Source organism: Giraffa tippelskirchi, chromosome 4, assembly GCF_054371585.1.
Source record: "Giraffa tippelskirchi isolate mGirTip1 chromosome 4, T2T-mGirTip1v1.2.pri, whole genome shotgun sequence".
Classification (NCBI taxonomy): domain Eukaryota; kingdom Metazoa; phylum Chordata; class Mammalia; order Artiodactyla; family Giraffidae; genus Giraffa; species Giraffa tippelskirchi.
The window spans coordinates 121256098-121279800 of NC_137278.1; the positions used below are offsets into that span (position 1 = coordinate 121256098).

The 23703-nt window shown below is 42.2% G+C and overlaps 1 protein-coding gene across 42 annotated transcripts in view; it reads right to left on the reverse strand.

Moving 5' to 3' along the window:
• POC1B (POC1 centriolar protein B) overlaps positions 1-23703 on the reverse strand; it is a 168040-nt gene that overhangs the window by 50711 nt on the left and 93626 nt on the right. For 28 of the 42 annotated variants that reach the window (XR_014083102.1, XR_014083101.1, XR_014083100.1 and 25 more), the window contains one exon: positions 19981-21507. The exons of 2 other annotated variants lie outside the window; for them this stretch is intronic. Coding sequence is in view for 25 of the 40 variants with exons in the window: in XM_081594131.1 (XP_081450257.1) it covers positions 21403-21507 (105 nt within the window). In the remaining 15 variants the exon portion in view is untranslated. Of the gene's footprint in view, positions 1-19980; positions 21508-21975; positions 22051-23703 lie in introns of those variants that run through there. 12 more of the 42 variants (XR_014083117.1, XM_081594103.1, XM_081594112.1 and 9 more) reach the window with 4 other exon arrangements.

Sequence of the window (23703 nt, forward strand, 5' to 3'; positions counted from 1 at the left end):
TCATATCTAGTGAAACTAGGGCATTATGTCTGCAACTTTCAATTATTTCAGGGAAAGAGCTCACAAGATAGACAATAGATAAAGATAGATACATAGATAGATAGAGATAGAAACATAATGATAAAACAGAAGTATCAAAATGTTAGGAACTAGAGACTTTGGGAAAAAAGTATATGGCAGTTCTTTGTATTAATTGTTCTGTGTCCGTGTCTTATAGCAAGAGACATTAGGTTACTTACCATTCCTCTTAAAGTGAGAAAGTTCACTATCATCATAAAACAAACATCTGTAGCTATAGACAGTTATTATTATATATAAGATATAAATATACAATATCCGTCAAGCTTTTTTATATCTATCTTCAAAAGTATGGACTTCCTTGATGGCTCAGTGGGTAAAGAATCTCCCTGCAATGCAGGAGACACAGGAGACGTGGGTTCAACCTCTGGGTCTGGAAGATCCCCTGGAGAAGGGAATGGCAACCCACTCCAGTATTCTTGCCTGGGAAATCCCACGGACAGAGGAGCCTGGCGGGCTACAGTCCACAGGGTCGAAAAGAGCCAGACACGGCTGAGCGACTAAGCACATACACATATGTATATGTATATAATTTTGCCTGGGACCCTGAGGGTCTGCTGAATTAGAGTATGAGTGGGGATGGAGTCCTCCTAGAAAGCCCCGAGGTGACAATGGCACACAACCAGCGCAGCGGGTCACCCTCTAAACAAGTCCTCTCAGTTTCCGGAGCTCTTGGGTGGGTCTGGGAAGGAAGGCGTACTTCTGCTTCTCGGCCTGGCTTCTGTCTCGCATTCCAAGCCCAGAGCCTACTGTCCATCTCTCTTTTGCTACTTCCCTAGAGTATAAAGGCCTGACAATGACTCAGTAAATCTTCCCAAACCGAGTTTCTCAAAAGCCTAATGTGTTCTCAGAAAACAAATGAAAACAAAAACAAATAGTCCATTTGATTCTAACTTGAATAAGTCTATATATACCCCTTCACAGAAGAGCTCCTTCCTGGACGTTTATAAAATGTATTCATTTATAAATGGCTTACAAACGGCTGCATTTTGTGTAATTCAATATTTCACAGATGCTTTCGGCCATGGAATGCTTTCCCTCCCACTTAACACCGATCACATAGCAGCCAGTGACATTTGTGTTTCTTCAGGTGCTTAGTCCCAAAGCCTATGTGAACTATGAAGGACGCTGATGGGAAAAGCGTGAAGGTACTCATGATGAGTGATGGCTCAGGCCATTTCTTCTTATTCTCACAGCTCTGCTTTCTTGCCTATGTCAGCTTATATGCAAGGTGACTTCCCTCTTGAGATTTCAAGATGCTGTAAGCAGCAACTGGGTCTAATACTTCTGCCTTCACAGACAGACAAAGAACGTATTGTGCTCATCCTGCTCAGATGAACCCTAACCAGTCCCCAGATCCAGGCAAATGGAATTTCCCTGTTAGCCTGGACTAGCCAGTGCTCACCCATCCATACCTGGTGGCTAAACCGTGAGGCGGGGGGGTGAGATGGATGTTGGGGTGGGGTTATCAGAGTGTCCTCCACAATGTGGAACTTAAGCCAATAGAGGACTGTGGTCTTATAACTGCTTGCTCCTCCCACACAAGGCTCCCCAGACAATTACCTGATCCTCATGCAGTTCTTGACCAGATTAACCTGTCCCGGGGTGGGGAAGGGGCCCCCTGAAAGTTGAGGGTAGGGGGCAGAGGCAGTGGCTGATCCAGTGGCTGCTCACTGAGGAACAGATAAGCGCGCCAGTGAATTGAGTTGCCTTTTCCATATTTTTCCTTGCTTCCTTTTTTCGCGTTCTTTCCCACGATTGGATTTTTCTTTTTCTTTAGCCCCACCTGGCAAGCCTGGTCTCTAGGAACACAGCTATGTTCAGGACACTTCTGAAAGAGTACTGAATGCAGATTGCTTGCCAGTTCCCCTACTGGAGGCTGAATTCCAAAGGTTATTTTCTTTAAGCCTTAATCTCAACCTTTTGCCTCATAATTTTGAAGTAAAACCCTTCTCAAGACAGGTCCTCACAAAGTGCTTAGAACTGAACAATGTGTCATTGTTACACTTGCAGTAATTCCCAAACAGCATCGGTGAATTCAAATATTTGTAACTTGGTGTGGGTCAGTCGGCTGCAGCCAAGGAGACTCCCATGCCGAGGTTAATGATGTAGCTTTAGTTTGATCTAATGCAAACTATGATCAGAAATCAACACAGGTTGGATTTTCCCACCTTTCCCGTGAAATAGTTAATGCCACAAATACAGTGCTTTCAGAAGACTACATCTAGCTTTGAAGATCGGCCATCACTCATTCATCACCCAAGTGATGAAGGATTCTGAGGCTTAGTTGCCTACCCTTGGAAGCCTCAGAAAGTGCCTGAGCCTGTCCCAGAGCAGATGTCCAACTACATATTCTCTCTCCTTCTGTCTCTTCTGTCTCCCAATCACTTCCCCTAAAGAAAAGACCCAAGAAATTACTGAAAATTAATGTAACTGGTTACTCCTACAGCTACTTTCTGGCTGCCATTCCTGAAATTATCAGCCCTTTGTTATTAGATTACTGCCTAATTCATTTGCTAAATTACTAGTGATGAGGTGTGTTATCACACATACACACACATACGTTTCTAAAATTGAAATATAGTTAATTGCTAAAATAGGTATATATATATATATATTCTTTCTCATATTCTTTTCCATTATGGTTTATTACAAGATGTTGAATATAATTCCCCTGTTGTTAACCTATTTTATAAACAATGGTTTGTATCTGCTAATTCTAGACTCCTAATTTATCCCTTCCCTCTCCTTTCCCCTTTAGTAACCATAAGATTGCTTTCTATATTTATGAGTCTGTTTCTGTTTTGGAAATAAGTTCGTTTGTGTCATATTTTAGATTATTCCACATATAAATGATATCATATGATATTTGTCTTTCTCTGACTTACTTCACTTAGTGTGATCATCTTTGGGTCCATTCATGTTGCTGCAGATGTCATTATTTCATTCTTTTTATGGCTGAGTCCTATTCCATTCACACATTTTAATGTGAGAACTTCAATGCTTCAATTCAAAATAGTGCCAGGAGCTGAGAAACTTAAGCCTTCTCCTCACCATCAAGTATTTGCTACTCAAGTCAACCTTAGCAATGAATCTGGTTTAAATTTTTAGGGTCCCTTTGGGCTACAGGTAACCCCTTAAAACCTGCTGCTTAAACCTGCTGCTTATCAAATACCTGCCTCAGAAGAGAGTCGGAGCCAAACAGTTATGAGAGTTTCTTGAGGCTCATAACTCCACAAGGCCACCTTAGATGTGTGAATCTCCTTTAGTCCCAGAATGACTTCTGCATTGACCAGTTCAGCAGATGTAACACAGGATCGTAGAGTCTCAGGGGAAGAGCTGGGCTTGAATGTTCCATGGGCTATTCTAAGCCACAGTTTTCTTGCCAATTGGTAAGCTAACCTCCCCTAAGCTATCGTCTGCCTGGCAGAGTCATCGAGATTCTTAGCTTCTTTATGCTGACATATATCCTTCTAAAAATCCCTGCATTACCTGAAACAAATCAAATGAATGTCTAATCTTTGAATCCACAATAATTTAGCTCAGAGTTCTCGCATTTTCCAAGTCTTCTCTTTTCTGCAAATGTTTAACCATCTGCAAATGTTTAAACCCTCCTTCTGAAATGACTTCCAGTTGCTGCAGCTTCTCTTCCTGCCCCCCTCTTCTATCCTCTCTAAAGTTTTCAGTCCTACCTCCTCACCCCCAACAACCAGCATCACAAATGAAACACATCAGACAGCCGCCCATTCTAAGCATGTGCTCTGTATCTCCAGCATAAGCAGAAGGCTTTTATGAAATCAAACACGTACCTTTTTTTCACTCTTTTGAATGATCAGAGTAGAGATTTTTCTTCCTAATCAGTACCATGGCTCCCAAGGATTGTTAGAACCAAGCTCATGAAGAATGAACTCAAAAAGATGATTACGGTCTTGAGCGGAACATGATGAGTCTTCTTTTGATCTCCTGACCACCCATCTTCATTGGGTAAAATAAACAAAAGTATTGACTCATTTCAATTTACTCAGCTAGTACTTGGAAAATAAGTATCTGAAAGAATATGTCAATGTTTTTATGTATATTCAGTTTTTAACTGCAAGTCCAGATGGCTCAGTGGTAAAGAATCTGCCTGTCAATGCAGGAGATGGTGGTCCAACCCCTAGGTCAGGAAAATCCCCTGGAGAAGGAAATGGAAACCCACTCCAGCGTTCTTGCCTGGTGGGCCACAGTCCAAGGGGTGGCAAAAGAGCCGGACATGACTTATCAATTAAACCACAACAATAGAAAACCTAATAACTGCATAAACCATAGTATATTACTGAATGCTGGTATCTAAAGCTGGATGCATTAGAAAGGTCTGTGCTTTTTTGTTTTCCACTCAAGGTTAGAATCTGTAATTCTGCCTCCAGCATTCTGTTTGGCATTTTCACATAACTGTGTTCAAGACGGAAAGTTTTGAAAATAATGGAACCACCAGCAGACTTCCCCTCCCATCTCATTAGTCAGGGTGGAGGCACCAGGCCAATGTGAGCTATAGAGAAGCAAGGAAGTGAGTTTCCGGCAAGGGAGGTGGATGGTCATGACCAGGGAAAGCATCTGCTTCGTTGTGTTTAGAATATTAAAAAAATAGAGCTTTATTTTATTTTAAAAGTTAATACATAATTATTAAGAAACCTTGTGGGAAAAAAATTTCCCAATACCATTGCCCAAAGTCGTTTTTCAATGTACTATTTTAACCCTGCTCTAATCATACTGTACAGTGTGCATTTTTTTTCCTTTTTTTTAATTTAACATGGTTATTTTAAAGCTCGATGGTTTTTGAAATACAGCTATCATTTTGAAATAAAATATTATAGAAGCCAAAGGAAGCAACATGGGACAGTGGAAAGAGGGCTGGCTCAGGAGTGAAGAGACCATACTTGTGGTCCGGGCCCTGGTACTAACCCATCACTGTATTCCTGTTTCCTCAAAATAGAGAACTGGGTGTCCTTAGTTCCCGCATTTCCAAGTCTTCAAGATCATGAGAGCTAGACCTTTGAGACACAGAAGCACGTTGTCGAGATGCTGATTCAACACAGAAGGTCAGGACCACAAAGACAAGCAGACCGGTGAACTGGAGGTAACCGCCAAATGAGCTGAATGCCTGATACATAATAATGTAAGATGTAATACATAATATGTACTACATGACGTTAATATAATACCAGTTCTTCTTATTTTTCAGTAGAAGTCAGAAACCTGCATTTCAATGTGAAGTTATTCACTTTTTAAACATGGGCTGATGCTGAAGGTCTGATGCTGAAGCTGAAGCTGCAGAGTCATTGGAAAAGACCTTGATGCTGGGAAAGATTGAAGGCAAAAGGAGAAGGGGGCGGCAGAGAATGAGATGGTTGGATGACATCACTGACTCAATGGACATGAATCTGGGCAAAATCCAGGGGATAGTGAAGGTCAGGGAAGCCAGGCATGCTGCAGCCCATGGGGTCGCAAAGTCAGACACGACTTAGCGGCTGAACAACAACAAAACATGGCCACCTGATTTAAAAAACAAAATATTTTAGAAGCCAAACGACACATGTCTGCTAAGTGCAGTCTGCAACTCAGGCTAAACTAGTAGCCAACTTGAGCAACACGAGATAAAAAGATGTACAGGTATATCACAGAGGAGTGGTAGGAAGAGCTGCTTATAAGTCATTTTGGCTACACTGCGACTGGGTTATTACAACCCATCTAAAATATCGAATGTTTATATTAATGGTGAATAAGTAGAGTCTATGATTTTATCATCTCTAGTGTTTTACACTGATGGTAATTGATAATTACTTCCCACTGCTGTTTCCGAAACACCCCGGGGTAGGAGCTGAGCTTTGATGTGCTCTTTTGAATACATGTGTGCTGTACGGGAAACATCTGAGTCAGGACCCTGCTAGCCCATGACTCCTTTCATATGTGTTTCATGTTCATGATTTTTTGTGGTTCAAAATCAAGTCCTGCGTCTTTTGTCTCAATCATTCAGTGTAAGGACAAAATGAAAATGAAAAATGATGAAAGTCTTAGGCAGGAGTTCCCTTGAGGAAGAACCGCCACCGCAAGCAGTTTGTTCTCTTCTCACACTGATGTTGCATCTTTAATCTCTCCTTTTCAGAGAGACAATGAATGATCAACGTCACCAGTCACTGCAGGCCTTCCCGGTCCGTGATTTAGACTCTCACTAGCTGAGAGCAGGGCAGAAAGAGGATTTGACAACTTTGAGCTTTCTATGTGATTTCTGCCTTCGCCACAGTTGTTATTAGAGTTCTAAAAAAGCAACAGCTCCCTACAAGAACGTCGAGTTTCTAAATGATTCATCTTCTCACAGACCTTGATATTTAATCCAGGTGTAGGAATAAACGGTATAGCCCTTGGGTTCTCTCCTCGGGGCTTGGAAAGGCTTCAGTGAAATTCTATAGCAAAAGGCCCCTGTGCTTCCCCTGACTTTCTTTGTTCTACCAACTTTTTATCTCTGAAAATCAGAGGGATTTCCTTTGGGGATTAAGCTGAGGAAGCAACCTAAGGTAGCTATAGTGTTTCATTAGCATTATGAGATGCAAAAATATCCTGAAGTCAATTCAACAAGCAGCTCTTTGCCCCGATCTTGGAAGGTTCCCTCTGTATATCCAGCGGAGAGGATCACAATCCCTTGCCTCAGTGAGGCTTCTCATCCTCTGATCTGGCCTCACCAATATCTTGGACAGTCTTGGTTTTTTGAGTAAGGCAGAGAGGTGTTTCATCTGAATGTGATACACGCCATTTTTTTTTTTTTTTACTTTTTCTTTTCAAAAATTTTTACCCATTTTATTTTACTAACATGAAATCATTTTGAAATATGGCTGATTCTCGTTGTTGTACAGCAGAAACGGGGGCTTCCGTGGCAGCTCAGTCGGTAAAGAATCCGCCTGTAATGCACAAGACCTGAGTTCGATCCCTGGGTCAGGAAGAGCCCTTGGAGAAGAAAACGGCAACTCACTCCAGTATTCTTGCCTGGAGAATCCCATGGTCAGAGGAGTCTGGTGGGCTACAGTCTATGTGCTTGCAGAAGAGTCGGACACAACTTAGTGACTAAACCACCACCACAGCAGAAACTAAAATAACATTGCAAAGCAAGTTGATTCCAATAAAAAAATAAAAGGAAATGGAACAGCATTCAAAAAAAAAAAGATAACTTAGAATAAAATTTTAAACACACACACACGAAATGAATAGGTGTTATTCTCATCCTGCCATGTCCTGGTTTTGAGTCACTGAAAGGAACAGAGGTAGAAGACTAAGACAGATGATTACTTTTCTTAATGACAGACCGTAGAAGCTTCTGTTCAAAGAACGACATGCAAGTGAAGAGTTTCCTGTTCACAGAAGGCCGGTGTGCTACTCTACAGATTGCTCCTCATCACACTTATTCCAAACCCGGAGTCTGCAGAAGGATTAGGGTATGACAGTAAAAGAAAAGGATTTTGTCAAAGCAGCTACTAATGCCAGCCTGACATATCCATCTCCTGTCAACACAAAGCTAGATAAAAAGTACATACTCAGCTGTTATTCAAGAGCCACTGAAAAAACCTTGAAATAAACAACATATATCATGTTTCTAATAGATTTCGCAAAATTTTACATTCTGATTGATGCCTGACATTTATTTTAAAAATGTTCAGTAGTGGTAGCCTGAATGAACAAATTTTAAAGTAACTGTGAAGTAACCGTGTTTTTATTAATTACTCTTGAAGCCCTAAAGTAACTGTGTTTTTATTAATTACTTTTGAAGTAAAACAAGTTTTATTCTCTTTTGGTTAATGATTAACCTCAACATTTTCAAAGTACCAACTACGTTTTTCACATTTCCTTATGTAACTTTGTTATATTTTCCTTTTACTTATTATGATCACTCTTTGCATTTTTAGGAAGACGCTTGGTTCATACTTTCACTATTTTGGCTATATCTCATCTAATTTGACATATCGTATATCTACTTGCATTTAAAAATACTCTTCACTACATTTGGGAGTTTACTGTCTGGCCTGAATATTATTCAGTTAAGTTTTCTTTTCCATATTCTGATTAGTAAATCTGATTTTATGATTTACTCTCTGGATATATGGAATACAGAGTTGTGACTTACTTATGTGTTACAGTATGTGGTCAATATTTGTATAAAATACACTTGGCCAAAAAAGCAAACTTGGTTATTTTTCCATATAGTTTTTCACATATACGTTAAATCTGCTGTATTAATTTTGTATCACTGTGTCATGTGGATTAACTAAATTCTACTTATGAACTGTTGATATTCCTAATTATATTATACATTGTATTTCTGCCAATTTTTTTCTATTCATGTACTTTATAAACTTAGAAGTTTAAGGTGATTGAGTTATTTCTCCTACTGCTTTTGGTTGTGAAATCTACCTTATTATGAGAAGAATTTCAAATCAGAGGCTTTATTTTTAATATTAATAGAAACATACTTGAGATTTGGCCCTAAAGAAAATGCAACTGATGGACTTTGCAAACAAAAAAGTAGTTATACACACCCTTTCCACCCCCATTAACCTCTGCCTCTTGGCAAGCCATTGGCCTATTTTCCTAGCAAGGCCAGGCTACCATTGTGTTATCTGGCTGAGTCACAGTTGGGGCTTATAGAGAACAACCTGGCAATTACGCTGTGTTCCTAGATTCAATGTACATTCATAAATCCTCTGGTGCATGAAGTCTAAAATCTTGTGACTTGCTAAGGCAGCATGTTGTATAAGCCATCAGGGAAAATGAAGCATATAGTATATTGGTGTGCTGCTGCTGCTGCTGCTACTGCTGCTGCTACTAAGTCGCTTTAGTTGTGTCTGACTCTGTGCGACCCCATGGACAGCAGCCCACCAGGCGCTGCCGTCCCTGGGATTTTCCAGGCAAGAACACTGGAGTAGGTTGCCATTGCCTTCTCCAATATTGATGTAATTCCACTAAAATATCTACTGCAGACCTATCTGTTTTTATCATTAAATTTGCTCATGAGTTGAGCACAATTATTTGTCAGTAACCTCCAAATATTTAAATTTTTTCCTTAGCAGCCAAATATTTCCACCCAGGTGCAGACGGTTTATCTTCCAATCCTGTTGTATGGCCAGGATACTCAAGATGGCTGTTCCCTTGCTCTCTGTACACCCCCTGTTCCATCAGTCTCTGCCTCCCCTACACCCCATGCACATGAACGTCTTTCCTCTGCCCTAGCTACTACTTGTTCTAATCGTTAGGCCAGAAGGTCTCCACCCACTAGTTTATTAAAAGGAAACATCAGCCTTCCTGATGCTGGTTAAAGTGAGGGGGCTGTGGGGGATGTGGCTCAGCTGCTGGTTTCCCTGGTAACTGATAAGCCAATAAGGGGGAATCATTCCCCCTATAAATGGTAGCCTCCTTCTGCCCTGGGTAGCGAAGATTGCTGTCATGTCCTGACTGCTCCAGGACCCCTTGCTTTGGATGTGTAAGCTCCCCTGTCCAATAAGTCACTGATGTCTCTGTGGCTGTCTGTGGACTCTTTCTTTAGTCTCCATGCTGGGCAAGTACAAGGTTTGCAGGCAGGCAGGGTGCAGCCCAACAACTGCTGAGCCACAGACACTCCTATGAGTGCATGATGTCGGCAAGTAAGGACAGGGAATGGGAAGTTGTGGAGGTAACCCCAGGGTAGCCATCCCCTGGTATCTGGGACCTGATAGTTGAGGGGGTAACCTCGAACCATCTATCCACTAGCATGTGAGGCCCAGTGATACCTCAGTACCATGAGAGAAGTCTTTCTCTTCCATTGTATTGATATTCCTGCTAACCTCAGTCTCTTTCCAGGTTACAGTAACAGCCCCGTGCTCCTGACTGCTTGAGGATGGCTGGTGAATACAGATAAATGCAAGGACCTGGATTATCTACAAAATACAGGGATACCCCTACCCACCACCCCTGGACAATTATAGACACAGGCTTTAGGGATATTAATTCAGGAACAGGCTTGTGAATTGGGTGTTGTCAGTTACCTGGAAGGGTTTGATAGGGGCCAGAGGCAACAGCAAAATAAAAAGAATACCCTTGGGCCTCTAGTCCCAGCTGTGGAAGGGTGCAGAGCAACAACACGGAGTGATGAAGCAGATGCAACAGCGGCTATGTGCAGTCTAGGATGCTTTCCACCAGGTGGAAGACTTTCCAAAAAGCCTGCCCGAGTCCTTGAGCAACACACAAAAACACCACTTGCTGCGAAGTTTAGGAACAGACCGACAAAAACAACATACACTGGCCTTTCCACCTGCCCTACACCCTTATTCCTGCTGGGCTAATTGAAAGGATGAGTGGATAACTTAAACAACAGTTGAGATGGAAACCTGCTGTCTCCACGTGGGGACTAACTTAAGCCCTACGAACTATATAACTGAACATCCCAGGAGCAGTCATCTCTAACCCTATGCCATGTGAACCCAGAGGCAACTAGTCAATACAACCTGATTTCAACTGTTGACCACTACTGGTCAGGACAGTAACTCACTTTTGCCCTTGTCACAGGATCTACCCCAGGGGAACACACTATAGGATAGGGCTGGAAGGTAGGTCCCCGGTGGTTCGAGTTTGCTGCCCTGTGGGGAACAGAATTAGAGACAGACTTGCAGATTTCACCGGGGCTTCTACCTGGCCCCTCCTAAGACCACTAAGGTAATTAATCTGGGCCCCCCACTGGAGAAAGGCACCATCACACGAACCCTGTGGGCTGTTGTTAATCTGCCTCCCCAGTACTGGGCACCAGTGGTGGGGATGGATGATGGACAGGCGGAATGGTCCTGCAGACCAGGGGGAAAGTCACAGGCAGGGGTGCTATGATCTCAGAATGCTGTTACTGCTTGCGTTTTGCCTAGCGGTCATGATCTTCCCTGTACTGTGCCTGTTCAACATTTTATGTTTCTTCCTTAGTCTGAACAGAGGGAATCTGCTTGTGGACTGCACAACAACAGTGGCCTCACTGAGAAATGGGCTTGATTGCTGGGTTGACAGCAAGGTACTGCTATCACCCTTTGGACTTACATGAAAGGGTGATCCAATAAAGCATCTGGCTCCAAAGTCTACCCACCTGTTGGACTCTTGATACTCTCGCTGCTGTTGTCTGTACTTCATTTGTGGTATTTGGTGAAGGGCATCTCTACATACCTGATCCCGGGGCACACCAAGATCATAAGGGTCATGCAGAGTATGAGTAGGGGTGGACTGTGGTCAGGCCACTCAGATGACTGTTCTCTTGACTTTCTACATCACCTGCTTCCCCAATCCCTGCCTCACCTACAAAGCCTTGTGTGCATGTGCACAATCTGCTTGATTAGGTGGGTGGCCCCCCTCGATCATATGCACACGCCCTTGTTCACCTGCACACCCCCTTTTGTTCATGTGCCCCATCTTGGGTCACATGCATGCTTCCCCCTTGATCATGTACACACCTCTCTTGATCACAGTATACACCCCCTAAAAATCCTAAGTGTTCACCATGGCTGGCATTCTGTGTGCCCTCAAGGGTACATGTTATAAATTCAGATCTTGGGCCTACAGCTGCTCTGACATCTGGCACATAGGTGGGATTTATTTCTTGAGATCCAAAGGTCAATTTGAAACCAGTAATCCAAAAATATTCTCAAAGGAGCGCTAACCAGGGTCATTCCTCCAGCCCTTGTCCAGTCCACCTCTTATCGGCAGGAAGTACCCAGAGCTGACCTAGCCATTTTCCCTCCAGATGAAAGAATGATCCAAAGATGAGGGGCTGAACCCAAGGGTTAAACCCACTTTACTTGCCCTCAGGAATTAAAGTCGTGAAGACTTTGGGTTCTCCAATCAGCACAGAGCCTAACCAACGAGTTGTTTCCCAGAGGCATTACTTTCCAGGAACTTGGAGCCTCAGCTGTGTCTAGTTGGGGCTCAGCAGGTGAGACTGAATAGAACTCCCCACCCCGGACCCCTGCACTCGGCCTGTGCCCCTTGCCGGCTGGTCTGTTGTGAATGTTTAGGGACCTGGAGCCTGCGCAGAAGGGCACTTCCCCCGCACCTTTTGCTAATTACCTTTGCCCGCCCTCCTCAGGCAGCCCACACCCCAGCCCACCTAGCCGCTTTATCCTGATGCATCAGTGCCTTCTCTGAGGCAAATCTGAAGCCTGTCCTGTCTCCTCGCCTGGCTTTCTCCAAAGAAACCCTCTCCTCAGGTTCTACCATCTGCATCTGGACTGGCTGTGTATCTGGCAAGACGAACTTGATTTGGTAACCAGTTTGGAAGCCAGCGGGAGGGAACCCAGAGGGACTTTTGCCCAAGGATCATGGCCCCCTGGGACACTGAGAGCCGGTGTATGAGGACCCGTGGCCTTGGGTCCCTTTCTTCCAGCACCACCCCGGAATCCTCCAGGTACCGCCCATCACCTGAGCTTGGTTTGGGGTTTGGATAGGACGACACCTTTGGGTGAGTAACCTCATTATGGAAATGTACCTGGCTCTAGGTTGTTCCATGGAGCGTCCCAGATGGCGCTAGTGGTACAGAATCTGCCTGCAACTCAGGAGACAGAAGAGACACTGGTTTGATCCCTGGGTTGGGAAGATCCCCTGGAGGAGAGCATGGCAACCCACCCCAGTATTCTTGCCTGGAGACTCAGGGACAGATGAGCATGGCAGGCTACAATCCATGGGGTTGCAAAGGATCCGGCAGGACTGAAGTGACTTAGCATGCATGTTGGCTGGGTTTGTTCCACAGTCCTGAGTAGATCGTAGTTGGAAGTCACACTGGTGGGATTTTGGAGGCAATAGGAAAGATCTTGGCTCCTGAGGTTCTCCATGCCTGGGGGAGAGGCCCGGTTCAGGTATTTGTCTTTTGTTCTGGTCTTCTGTGTCCAGGACCTTCTATATCTGATTGTCTTGTTAAGGATTAGATATCGGGGACTGAGCTTCTTGGTGACCACAGTAAGGACCCTGAGATTTTGTTACTGTAAGCATCCGGAAACAAGCCCCTTCAGAATGGTGGTGGTGGTGGTGGTTTAGTCACATCTGACTCTCAGGACCCCAAAGATTGTCGCTCGCCAGGCTCCTCTGTCTATGGGATTTCCCAGGCAAGAATACTGGAGTGGGTTGCCATGCTCTCCTCCAGGGGATCTTCCCAACCCAGAGGAACCGGACGTCAAATTGCCAACATATGCTGGATCATCGAAAAAGCAAGAGAGTTCCAAAAAAACATCTATTTCTGCTTTATTGACTATGCCAAAGCCTTTGACTGTGTGGATCACAATAAACAGCAGAAAATACTGAAAGAGATGGGAATACCAGACCGCCTGACCTGCCTCTTGAGAAACCTGTATGCAGGTCAGGAAGCAACAGTTAGAACAGGACATGGAACAACAGACTGGTTCCAAATAGGAAAAGGAGTACGTCAAGGCTGTATATTGTCACCCTGCTTATTTAACTTATATGCAGAGTACATCATGAGAAACGCTGGACTGTATGAAGCACAAGCTGGAGTCAAGATTGCCGGGAGAAATATCAATAACCTCAGATATGCAGATGACACCACCCTTATGGCAGAAAGTGAAGAAGAATTAAAGAGCCTCTTGATGAAAGTGAAAAAGGAGAGTGAAAAAGTTGGCTTAAAGCTCAACATTCAGAAAACTAAGATCATGGCATCTGATCCCATCACTTCATGGGAAATAGATGGGGAAATAGTGGAAACAGTGTCAGACTTTATTTTTTTGGGTTCCAAAATCACTGCAGATGGTGATTGCAGCCATGAAATTAAAAGACGGTTACTCCTTGGAAGGAAAGTTATGACCAACTTAGATAGCATATTAAAAAGCAGAGACATTACTTTGTCAACAAAGGTCTGTCCAGTCAAGGTTATGGTTTTTCCAGTAGTCATGTATAGATGTAAGAGTTGGACCATAAAGAAAGCTGAGCACAGAAGAATTAATGCTCTTGAACTGTGGTGCTGGAGAAGACTCTTGAGAGTCCCTTGGACTGCAAGGAGATCCAACCAGTCAATCCTAAAAGAAATCAGTCCTGACTATTCATTGGAAGGTCTGATGCTGAAGCTGAAGCTCTAATACTTTGGCTACCTGACTCATTTGAAAAGACCCTGATGTTGGGAAACATTGAAGGCAGGAGGAGAAGGGGATGACGGAGTATGTGGTGGTTGGATGGCATCACCAAGTCTATGGACATAAGTCTGAGCAAACTCTGGGAGATGGTGATGGACAGGGAAGCCTGGCGTGCTACAGTCCCTGGGGTCGCACAGAGTTGCATATGACTGAGTGACTGAACTGAACTGAGTTATGAATCCATGTTGGAGACACTGTTTTAATTCTTGCTGTAAAATGACAGGTTTTGGAATGGGGTCGATGTGTTCATGAATGGTAACTTGTGCTTTTGGGTTCAAATTTCCCACTTCAGAGTTCAGCTGGGTGACACCACCCATGTGTATCACAGAGAAGCATGCCTTGGAAGAGTAATGCATTTGAGTATGAGATGGAGACATACTGGATTCTTACAGGCATGTGTGGAACAAGACACATCGTTTCTAAGAAGCCTTCTCTTCAATCATGACTGCCTTTCCCTACAGGTCCTTCTAGGGTCCTGACAGACCCTAGATGCAGAAAGGTGGGTCGCCCTGTGTATTCCCTTCACTGTAAACCAGGAACATGCATATTCATTTTGTCTTGGCCTTCCTGACACCACAGCCCTTTACTCTCCAGGGATTGATCTGGTAAAGGTACCAAAAGGCATCCAGCACGTGAGTGGTCCTGCCTTTAGCATTCTTGCTGACTGTGTATTTTACCAGGAAATCGTGTGTTGAGTGAATAATGATATCAAGTTTGCCTGCCTCTGTGAGAGTAAGAAGAACATGTATCACTTGAGCGGGCTTATTCCACTTTGGCTTTCCAGTGTTTAACATGTTCTTAGCATCTGCGCATTTCTGTCTCATCCTTTCTCCCCTTTTTTCCTCCGTCCTCATCTCCCAGAAGTCTTTTGAATCAGTTATGAAAGCTACATGGTAGAAATGGTTTCTGTTCAGGTGCTTAAGTGTCTAGAACCTTATGCTTATATGTTTCCATTATAGTATATGATGCTATTTTCAATATTTCTTGCACTTAAAAAATTAATACCAGAATTGCAAACAACTTAGAGGCCTTTTCAGATGGTTATCTTCCACTTAGTGATATACATTTAAGATTCCTCCATATCTTTTTACGACTGGATAGCTCATTTCTTTTTAACAGTGAATAATATTCCATTGTCTGGATGGATCACAGTTTTATTAAACAAATCATCACTGAAAGACATCTTGTTGGTTTCCAAGTTTTGGCAATTATGAATAAAGATGCTATAATCATTCATGTGCAGGTTACTGTGTGAGCACATTTTCAATCTATTTAAACAACCAAAGATAACTGATTGTTGGACTGCATGGTAATTTGTATGTTTATTTTTGTAAGAAACTGTCAAACTGTCTTGCCAAGTGGCTGCACCATTCTGCATTCTTATCACGGAGCTCCTGTTGCTTCACATGGTTATCAGCTCTGGTGTTCTCAGTGCTTGCATTTTAGTCATCCTAATAGGTGGGTAGTCATCTCTCCTTGTTTTAATTTGCAACTCTCTAGTGACCTATGATGTTGAAGATCCTGTTATATGCTTACTGAGCCTGAATTTATCTTTGGTGTTTTCAGTTGGTTTCTTTCTTTATTTTTTGTTTTACTGGGTCTTTTTGGCTGCACGGTCTTCCTCTAGTTGCAGCGAGCAGGGGCTACTCTTCAGTTGTGGTGTGTGGGCTTCTTCTTGCGGCGGCTTCTCTCGTTGCAGAGCACGGGCTCTAAAGCTCAGGCTCAGTAGCTGTGGTGCAGGGGCTTCATTGCTCCGAGGCATGTGGGATCTTCCCGGACCAGGGATCAAACCCACGTCCCCTGCATTGGCAGGCAGATTCTCAACCACTGGACCACCAGGGAAGTCCCGGGTTTTTGTTTTTATATTGTTGGGCTTCAATTGTTTTATGCCTAGTTTAGATAGGATTCCTCTGTTAGATAAGTGCTTTGAAAGTATTTTCAAATGTTAGATGGGCCAAAGAGACCCTCCTTTCTGTTTCCCGACATTAAAACACCCCACCAAATTTGCTCTATTTATCCCAGATCAAAGTTTGGGAGAAAATTACAGTGAGATACTTGATGAATAATTACTTGGTGCAACAGTTAGGACTAGTCAAAATCAAGTTAAAAGATTGATAAAAGGGCCTGAGTCTCTTGGCTCAACCCCTCACTTGGAGCCCCAGAACCTTTTATACAAAAACAGATGAATGGTCAGAGATGAAAAGAAAGCTTCCAGGACTCCTTGTAAAATCAAGGCTTTTCATTCTGTCCTAATGTAAAACGGGCTTCCCTGGTGGTTCAGCAGTAAAGAATCTTCCTGCCAATTAGGAGACAAAGGTTCAATTCCTGGTTCAGGAAGATTCCCTGGAGCAGGAAATGGCACTCCAGTATTCTTGCCTAGGAAATCCCGTGGGCAGAGGAGCCTTGTGGACTCAATCCACAGGGTCATAAAAGAGTCAGACACGACTTAGCGGCTGAACAACAGCAATGGAGACTAAAAGCTAAAGGTGTAAAAGTTGGTAGAACTGAGATGAAATTTTATAAAAATTGGTATTTAAGTAGGTTTTATGGAATCTGGTTTGCCTAAGTATGTTGTCAAAAAAACACTTGGTCTTGCTGGGGAATGCTTCCCTGTGTTGTGCTTAGTCAGTCGTGTCTGACTCTCTGTGACCCCAGGGACTGTAGCCCACTAGGCTCCTCTGCCCATGGGGATTCTCCAGGCACAAATACTGGACTGGGTTGCCATGCCCTTCTCCAGAATGCTTCCCTTGCTTGGTATTATAAGGCAGGGCATATGAATCTGTCCCTCAGGAAATACACTAATTAACATACTAAAGGAAACCGATGGGGTTACCTGAAACTGTGCAATATAAAGTAAAAACTGGGAGCTAATATTTAGGGGCTAACTTAAAAAAAAAAAAGAAACTTTACTCTGGGTCTAGCCTTGCACTCCTAAAGAGGGCCTTTGTTGAATGCCTTGTGCAAGCTTCCGAAGGCTTGATAAATTAACCCTAAAATTCTAGAACATAGAACCCTTGAGTTTCAGTTTAGTTGGAAAATCTTCTCACTTATATTAAAAGATCAAGTTAAAGAAAATATAGCTGGGCAAAATCAATCTTTTAGTATCACTTGGGAGGCACACTGGTTCTTTGGAGAATTAAAAGCAACTATCTTTCTCTCCCCAGGCAAGAATACTGGAACTTGCCATGCCCTCCTCCAGATCTTCCTAACCCAGGGATCGAACCCAGGTCTCCCACATTGCGGGCTGATTCTTTACCATCTGAGCCACTAGGGAAGCCTATCTTTCTCTTGCAAATCTCTACAAATCAGAAACTTAGCTATAGCCCACAATGACCTGAGACTGAGCCTAATTAATCAGATAGAACCTGACAACAAGGAGAGAAAAAGTGGAAAATAATCTTTAAAAACTCCAACAGTTGGAAGGGCTCCTTTGCCTAGAATTGAATTCATAAGCCTCCTTCAGGGTTTATCAAGGGCAAGTAAAAATCTTATGTCTTTTCCAAAAGGAGTAAAGCCCTAGTCCTCTGGGCAAGCAAATTTAACTATTCCAGCTATTATTTATAAACTGTTTATACTGTTTATGGGCTTCACCGGTGGCTCAGCAGTAAAGAATCTGTCTGCAGTGCAGGAGATGCCGGAGACACAGTTTTGATCCCTGGGTTGGGAAGATCCCCTGGAGGAGGGCCTGGCAACCCACTCCAGTATTCTTGCCAGGAGAATCCCACAGAGGAGCCTGGTGGGCTACACGGGGTCACAAAGAGTCAGACACGACTGAAGCGACTCAGCACACAGCACACAAGTTTATACTGTAAGTTTTTATTGTTTATAAACTTACTTTTTAAGTTTATATCTAAGTATATTATAACACTGGATTCATAACTGTTACAGTGAAGCTATGAGATTTCAAAGTATGTCTGTGCAGACTGAATAGCTATCACACAGAATTCAGCCAATCTAGGAGTGAAACTTCCTAGTGCTGAGAGACAAAATTGATCATTAAATGCTGTTGCTAGCATTTCAGTAAACAGAGAATGTTGTGGTCACTACACCCATCCTCAACTGGGCACCCTGAATTCAGAATGGAGAAAAACAGGATACTGGTACTAGATAGTGAAGATGCATATCAAAGGAATAATTTCAATAAGCCCAGACTGTTGCATCTTCTTGTACATAGAAAAGTGCTAAAATTCATTAGCTTGAGATAACTGGTTTTCTTCAACAGTAATCTTTTAATGTTCTGACTACCTAGTTTGTATTTGTTTTGTTATGTTGTTTTATTTGCAAAACTTCTATTTATCCTTGCTCCTGTCTTACCTCTTTAGAAAAAGTCCCTTAGAGTTATCTGATGGGCTGTATCTCGGGCTTAAGTCCTCAGTAAGTGCACTGAATAAAATATTCTCAACTTTTAGTTTGAGAATTTTTTTGGATACCTATCTGTTGAGCTCCTCCTATGAACTCTGCTAGTTTGGGAGTCTAAAGATGACAGTGCTTACTTTTTGAGAAGGTCAGTTCACAGTGGAAGAGGCAGAACTGGGGCAGTGTTGCAATCTTGTTGTACCAGGGCTAGGCAGGGAGTGAATGGAGGGTTACTATTTCACATAGGATGATTAGGAAGGGCACCTCTGAAAAGGCAACATGTGAGCCAGGCTGGAATGTTATGAGGGACACCTGGCGACAGGGCTCCAGGCAGAGGAAATGGCAAGGCCAGTGCTCTCAGGTGGGAGCCCTTTTGCTTCTACAAAGGGAAGCAAAGAAGCCACTGTGACCAAAGACAGTGAGTAAGTGTGGCCCCCAAGGGGAAGGGGAGGTCTAAGATGAAGGGGTGGGGAGCACATCACCACTGTCAAGCCTTAGGCTTTTACTCCAAGATGGGAGGCCCTGAAGGGTTTGGAGCCGAAAGAGCCACATGTTTGAACTCGGGCTTTTCAAGAACCACTCTGGCCTGCTGTGCAAAGGTGACAGTGGAGACAGTTAAGAGGTACCGCAGTCATTCAGGGAAGAGACAATGGTGGCCTGTTTTGGTGGCTGATGGAGGGGTGAGAAATGATCAGGTCTTTCCTATGTTCTCATAAGATTTGCTGGAGGAATGGGAGTGGAGTGTAGGATCAAGGATTCAAGGATAACTCCAACCTGAGTGCCTTGAAGGAGAGCTGGAGGTCGGGAGACTAGGGGAGAAAGGAGCTGGCTGGTGGTTGAGGGTACAGTAGGGACTGGCTTTGGGCACATTCAGAGATGGCCTGCCAGGTCTTCCAAGTGGAGATGTTGCTCCTGCAGCGAATAGGCAACTAGGACAAATGAGAGGCTGGAATCCGAAGGAAAGAATCCTCAAAAGCATAAACAAAGGTGTAGGGGAGGGAAGGAGGGTTACAAAATATCCCTCCTGAAAAAGTTTTAAGGCTTTTAAACTTCTGTCATCATTGTTTTTATATCACTTATAATAAAGGTCTATGACTATAAAAGTATGTGGCAACACCATATTGCAGGAAGTGGCTGTAGTTGGTCAATAGTTTCTAAACTGTCGGCCTGAGGCCAATAGCATCAAATCCCCTGTGAGCCTGTTAGAGATGCAAATTATTGGGCCCTGCCAGACCAGACCTAGTGAATCATAAACCCAGGGAAAAGCACCGGAACTGTTTTGACAAGTTCTCGAGGAGGTTGTTATGAAGGTTAAAGTTAAGTGAGCTAGATAAGAAATTTAGTATTATTTCTAGATTTTAATCATTTAAAAAGAAACAACTTTTTTTAAAGGTAAAATATCTTTATTGTTTGAAGAATAAAAAAGTAAACAAAAATTGGTATGACATTTCATTTCTTAGTCTTCTCAATGAGGTTATAAAAATACAATGCCACTTAGTCTTACAAACTCTTGAAACTGTCTAGAAGTTCCTACTTAGTATTGTATAAAAAGGCACTTAAAACACACGAGATGATAAAACAAAACCACCTCATAAATACAATTGAAATCACTTTGAGATATTTCTCAGCATAGACCCGTACATAAATAGGACTTTTTTCTTTTCCAAAACATAGTCTTTTCCCCGTGGTATGCCTGCAGGCATCATAAATGTGGACTGTCTTCTTCCACCTTCTGTTTTTGATATAGGTTAACAGAAATGCAAGCTAAATTTTTTTTTTCCAATTTAATCTCTTGTTTAAGATAAAATTCTTAAATTATAACCAAGATCCTTTAGAATGTTTTACTCATTTTCATTTTGTTTCAAATCACAATTAAAAGAAAGAGGTCGACAATGATGCAAATGTTCTTTTAAAGTCCTTATATCCAGATACCAAAATCACCCTAAACATTCCTGAAGCATCTGAACACACCTGTGTGTGTATTTTTAAGTATTGCTGTTGCATCATTCTGGGTTTTGAGGATTCTGCACTAATTTAATCTTCATAAACTGATACAACCGAAAGCATTCCGTGCCTTCATCTATGGAAGAAGATAGGTGCACTTCACATATTTCTAACTCTTCATTTTCTTCAAGGTTGGTCAAAGAATAAGCAGTGTATGACATAAATTAAATCCAAATCCCTGCCATATGTCCTGTATGTGCTGTTGCTAATTAAAATATGTGTATTCTTGCTGTGGAAATTCTGTGGTTTGAGAGTTTGTGAGATCATCTTTTCATCAAATGGCATAGGTAAGAAAGAGTAAGTTTGCTTAACTGAGAAATACAAGTCAGATCATTAATTCATTCTCTGCATATAAAATGCCATTTTAGAGGTAAGTGAATTATTTCACCCTAAGGGTACTGTTCACTAAATAAGTACACTAATTGCTGAAGGAATTGCCTGAACATGGTCAATTTGAAATAACAATGAAATCCAAAGATTTGGTTATTTTCCTGGCAAGATTTGAACTATTAACGAAAACTGACATTTACAAAATGATATAGGGGGAAATACAGAGCCACTTGAATGCTTATCACTTTATTATTGGAACCATAAATAGTAATGATTTGAATTAGTCCTAGACATTGATTGGTATGTTTAAACTGGTCCTTAATTATGCCTTTTCTGCCTTTTGTTCTGTTGCTCATCCTTTTAAGAAATGCCATGACAATTAGCACATGGTTGCGTTGCATGAAGCATCTGATACTACCTTCCTGAGTACATGTGTTTATTTCTCATGCTTCTGCTCATACTTTTCTGTTCAAATTTTCTGTTGGATCACATTGAAAAGCTTTTGCTGATTTTCAAGGCAGTCTTTCAGCTTATCCTCTGTCAAAGTCAGTCGCTGCTCCAAGATTGAAACAGTCTGCAAAAAAGGAGGACAAAGTCATCAGTGCCTGGTGACCTGGTGGTGAGGATGATGGTGATAATCTCTGCACTGATCTTTTTCAGAACTGTAATGCCTACCCTTTTGCCAGGAGGTTGGCTCATAAATGAGCTCCAGAACTTGCTCCGTTTCTGCACCCCACCACAGGGCAAAGCACTGCCAAGCCGTTTGAGGAAAAGGGAAAAGGAGGAAGCATTTAAGGAAAAAGGAGTAAATGATCAAACCTCTATGGACAATTCTAAAGTCTGATCTTCTAACGCTTTGATGCCAGAGAAGAGACCACATGAGGCACGTTAAACAGTGTCCCAGGTAATGTGGAATGTGGGAGGTGGGACGGAATGCCGCATGCCCCACTACTACTTAAATGGCATCACTGGTCATTCTGCCACAATCAATCCATGATGGGCCATGTCTCTATTACCATAGACAGCTGGATACCTAGCTTACCTTGAAAATATAATGACTGCCACTCATTTCTGCACCCAGAAGATGACAACAGCACCTCACAGAGTTGGTAGAAGACTGAATGAAACAAGGCATGTAAAATGCTTAAGCTAGTGCCTGGCATGACAGGACTTTATAAATCTTAGCTATTCTAACTCCTTCGGCTAGTGAGTGAGTATATGACTATACACACACACACACAAGACTACTTTTAAATTGTGATTAGCAATTACTTTACTTCAGGTTTTTTTTTTTTTAACTTCACTATAAACTAGATTCAGGAAATTGCACCTAAAAAGTGTCAATGAATTCTCATGAGAAAAACACCCTTGTGACCAGCACCAGGTCATGAACTAGTGCCTTACATGCACCTTCCCCTGTAACAGCCACTATCCTGACCACTATAATAATAATCTGCATGTTTTTATGGTTTTATCTTTCAAGTATGCATCTCTAGAAACTACAACTTTATCTTACCCATTTAATCTGCAGATTCCCCACTTCCTTGCTTTATTTTCTTTATAACTTGTCTATTTACAGGCTCAGGCCATCTGGCCTGTAGATTCCCTATCAGACTGGATTTTAGGGACCATGTGCTCCAGGTACAGTTAAATCTGTTCTTTTACAGATAAAACAGTTAAATCTGTTCTGTATGTTATATAAATTGGAATCGGGATTCAAAGGCTTGATAAGACTCAGGTTAGATTCCTCAGTAAGTCTATTCTTTCTTTAGAGGGCAATGACATTCTATTTCCATTTATTAGTTGGGATGATTTATAAAATATACTTCTCATATATTATTTGGTTACCTGGAAGTACAGTTCATACAGGAAAAGCAGCATAAATGCATGGTTATTTTAGTCAGTAAGTTTCAAGATAATGAATTGATTCCCTACCAGTTTCTGACAGTAATCAGTTGTTCTTTTTTTTTCCCTATTATCTAATAGTTTTTTTTTCTCTCATATTCCACACTATAGATCATGACTCGTTATGATTGGCCTGAGAAACAGGCCAATCAAAACTAAAGCTGGCATGAGGTTGAGAGAAAAACTGCCTTTTAAAGGCAAGAGACGTCTGATAAACACAAAGTCACCTCCAGCACAATACTGCAGTTAATATGATCGAAATTAACAGCAATGCTCATAATACTTTCTAATATTTCTTGGGTGCCTACTATGCACCAAGCATTTTGCCTGATATTTACATACATTATCACAATACAAAAAGCAAAAGCTTTTGATACATATATTATCAACACCTATAACACTGGTTAACTCCAGTTACCTACTTCTTAAAAATTATAATGAGAAAGTGATATTGTTGGGTTGGCCCAAATGCTCGTTTTTCTGTAACATCTTACAACTTACAGAAAAGCCCGAACGTTTTGGCCAACCCAATACAATCTGTACTGAATTATAAACATTGCCACAGGGTTAGGAGATATTCAGTCAGCTGTAATTGAAGTGAATCAGAATGCGTTTATTTCACTTGCTATTTGCCCACAGATTCGCACTGTTCCCATTTTGCAAGTGTGCTGTGCCTGCTTTTCACTTCTTTCGTATTTGAAGGGAAGTCAGTCCTTCAAAGTTAAAAAAGTAGAGACTTTCAATAAAGTTTAAAGTGGTCCATTTAACCTTGAATCAGGGAAAAAGGCGAAAAGGGTCACGAAGCTGATAGAGCAGAGGATGGAAAGACCCTCAAGAGGACCTCCACTCAATGTGACAGCACAAG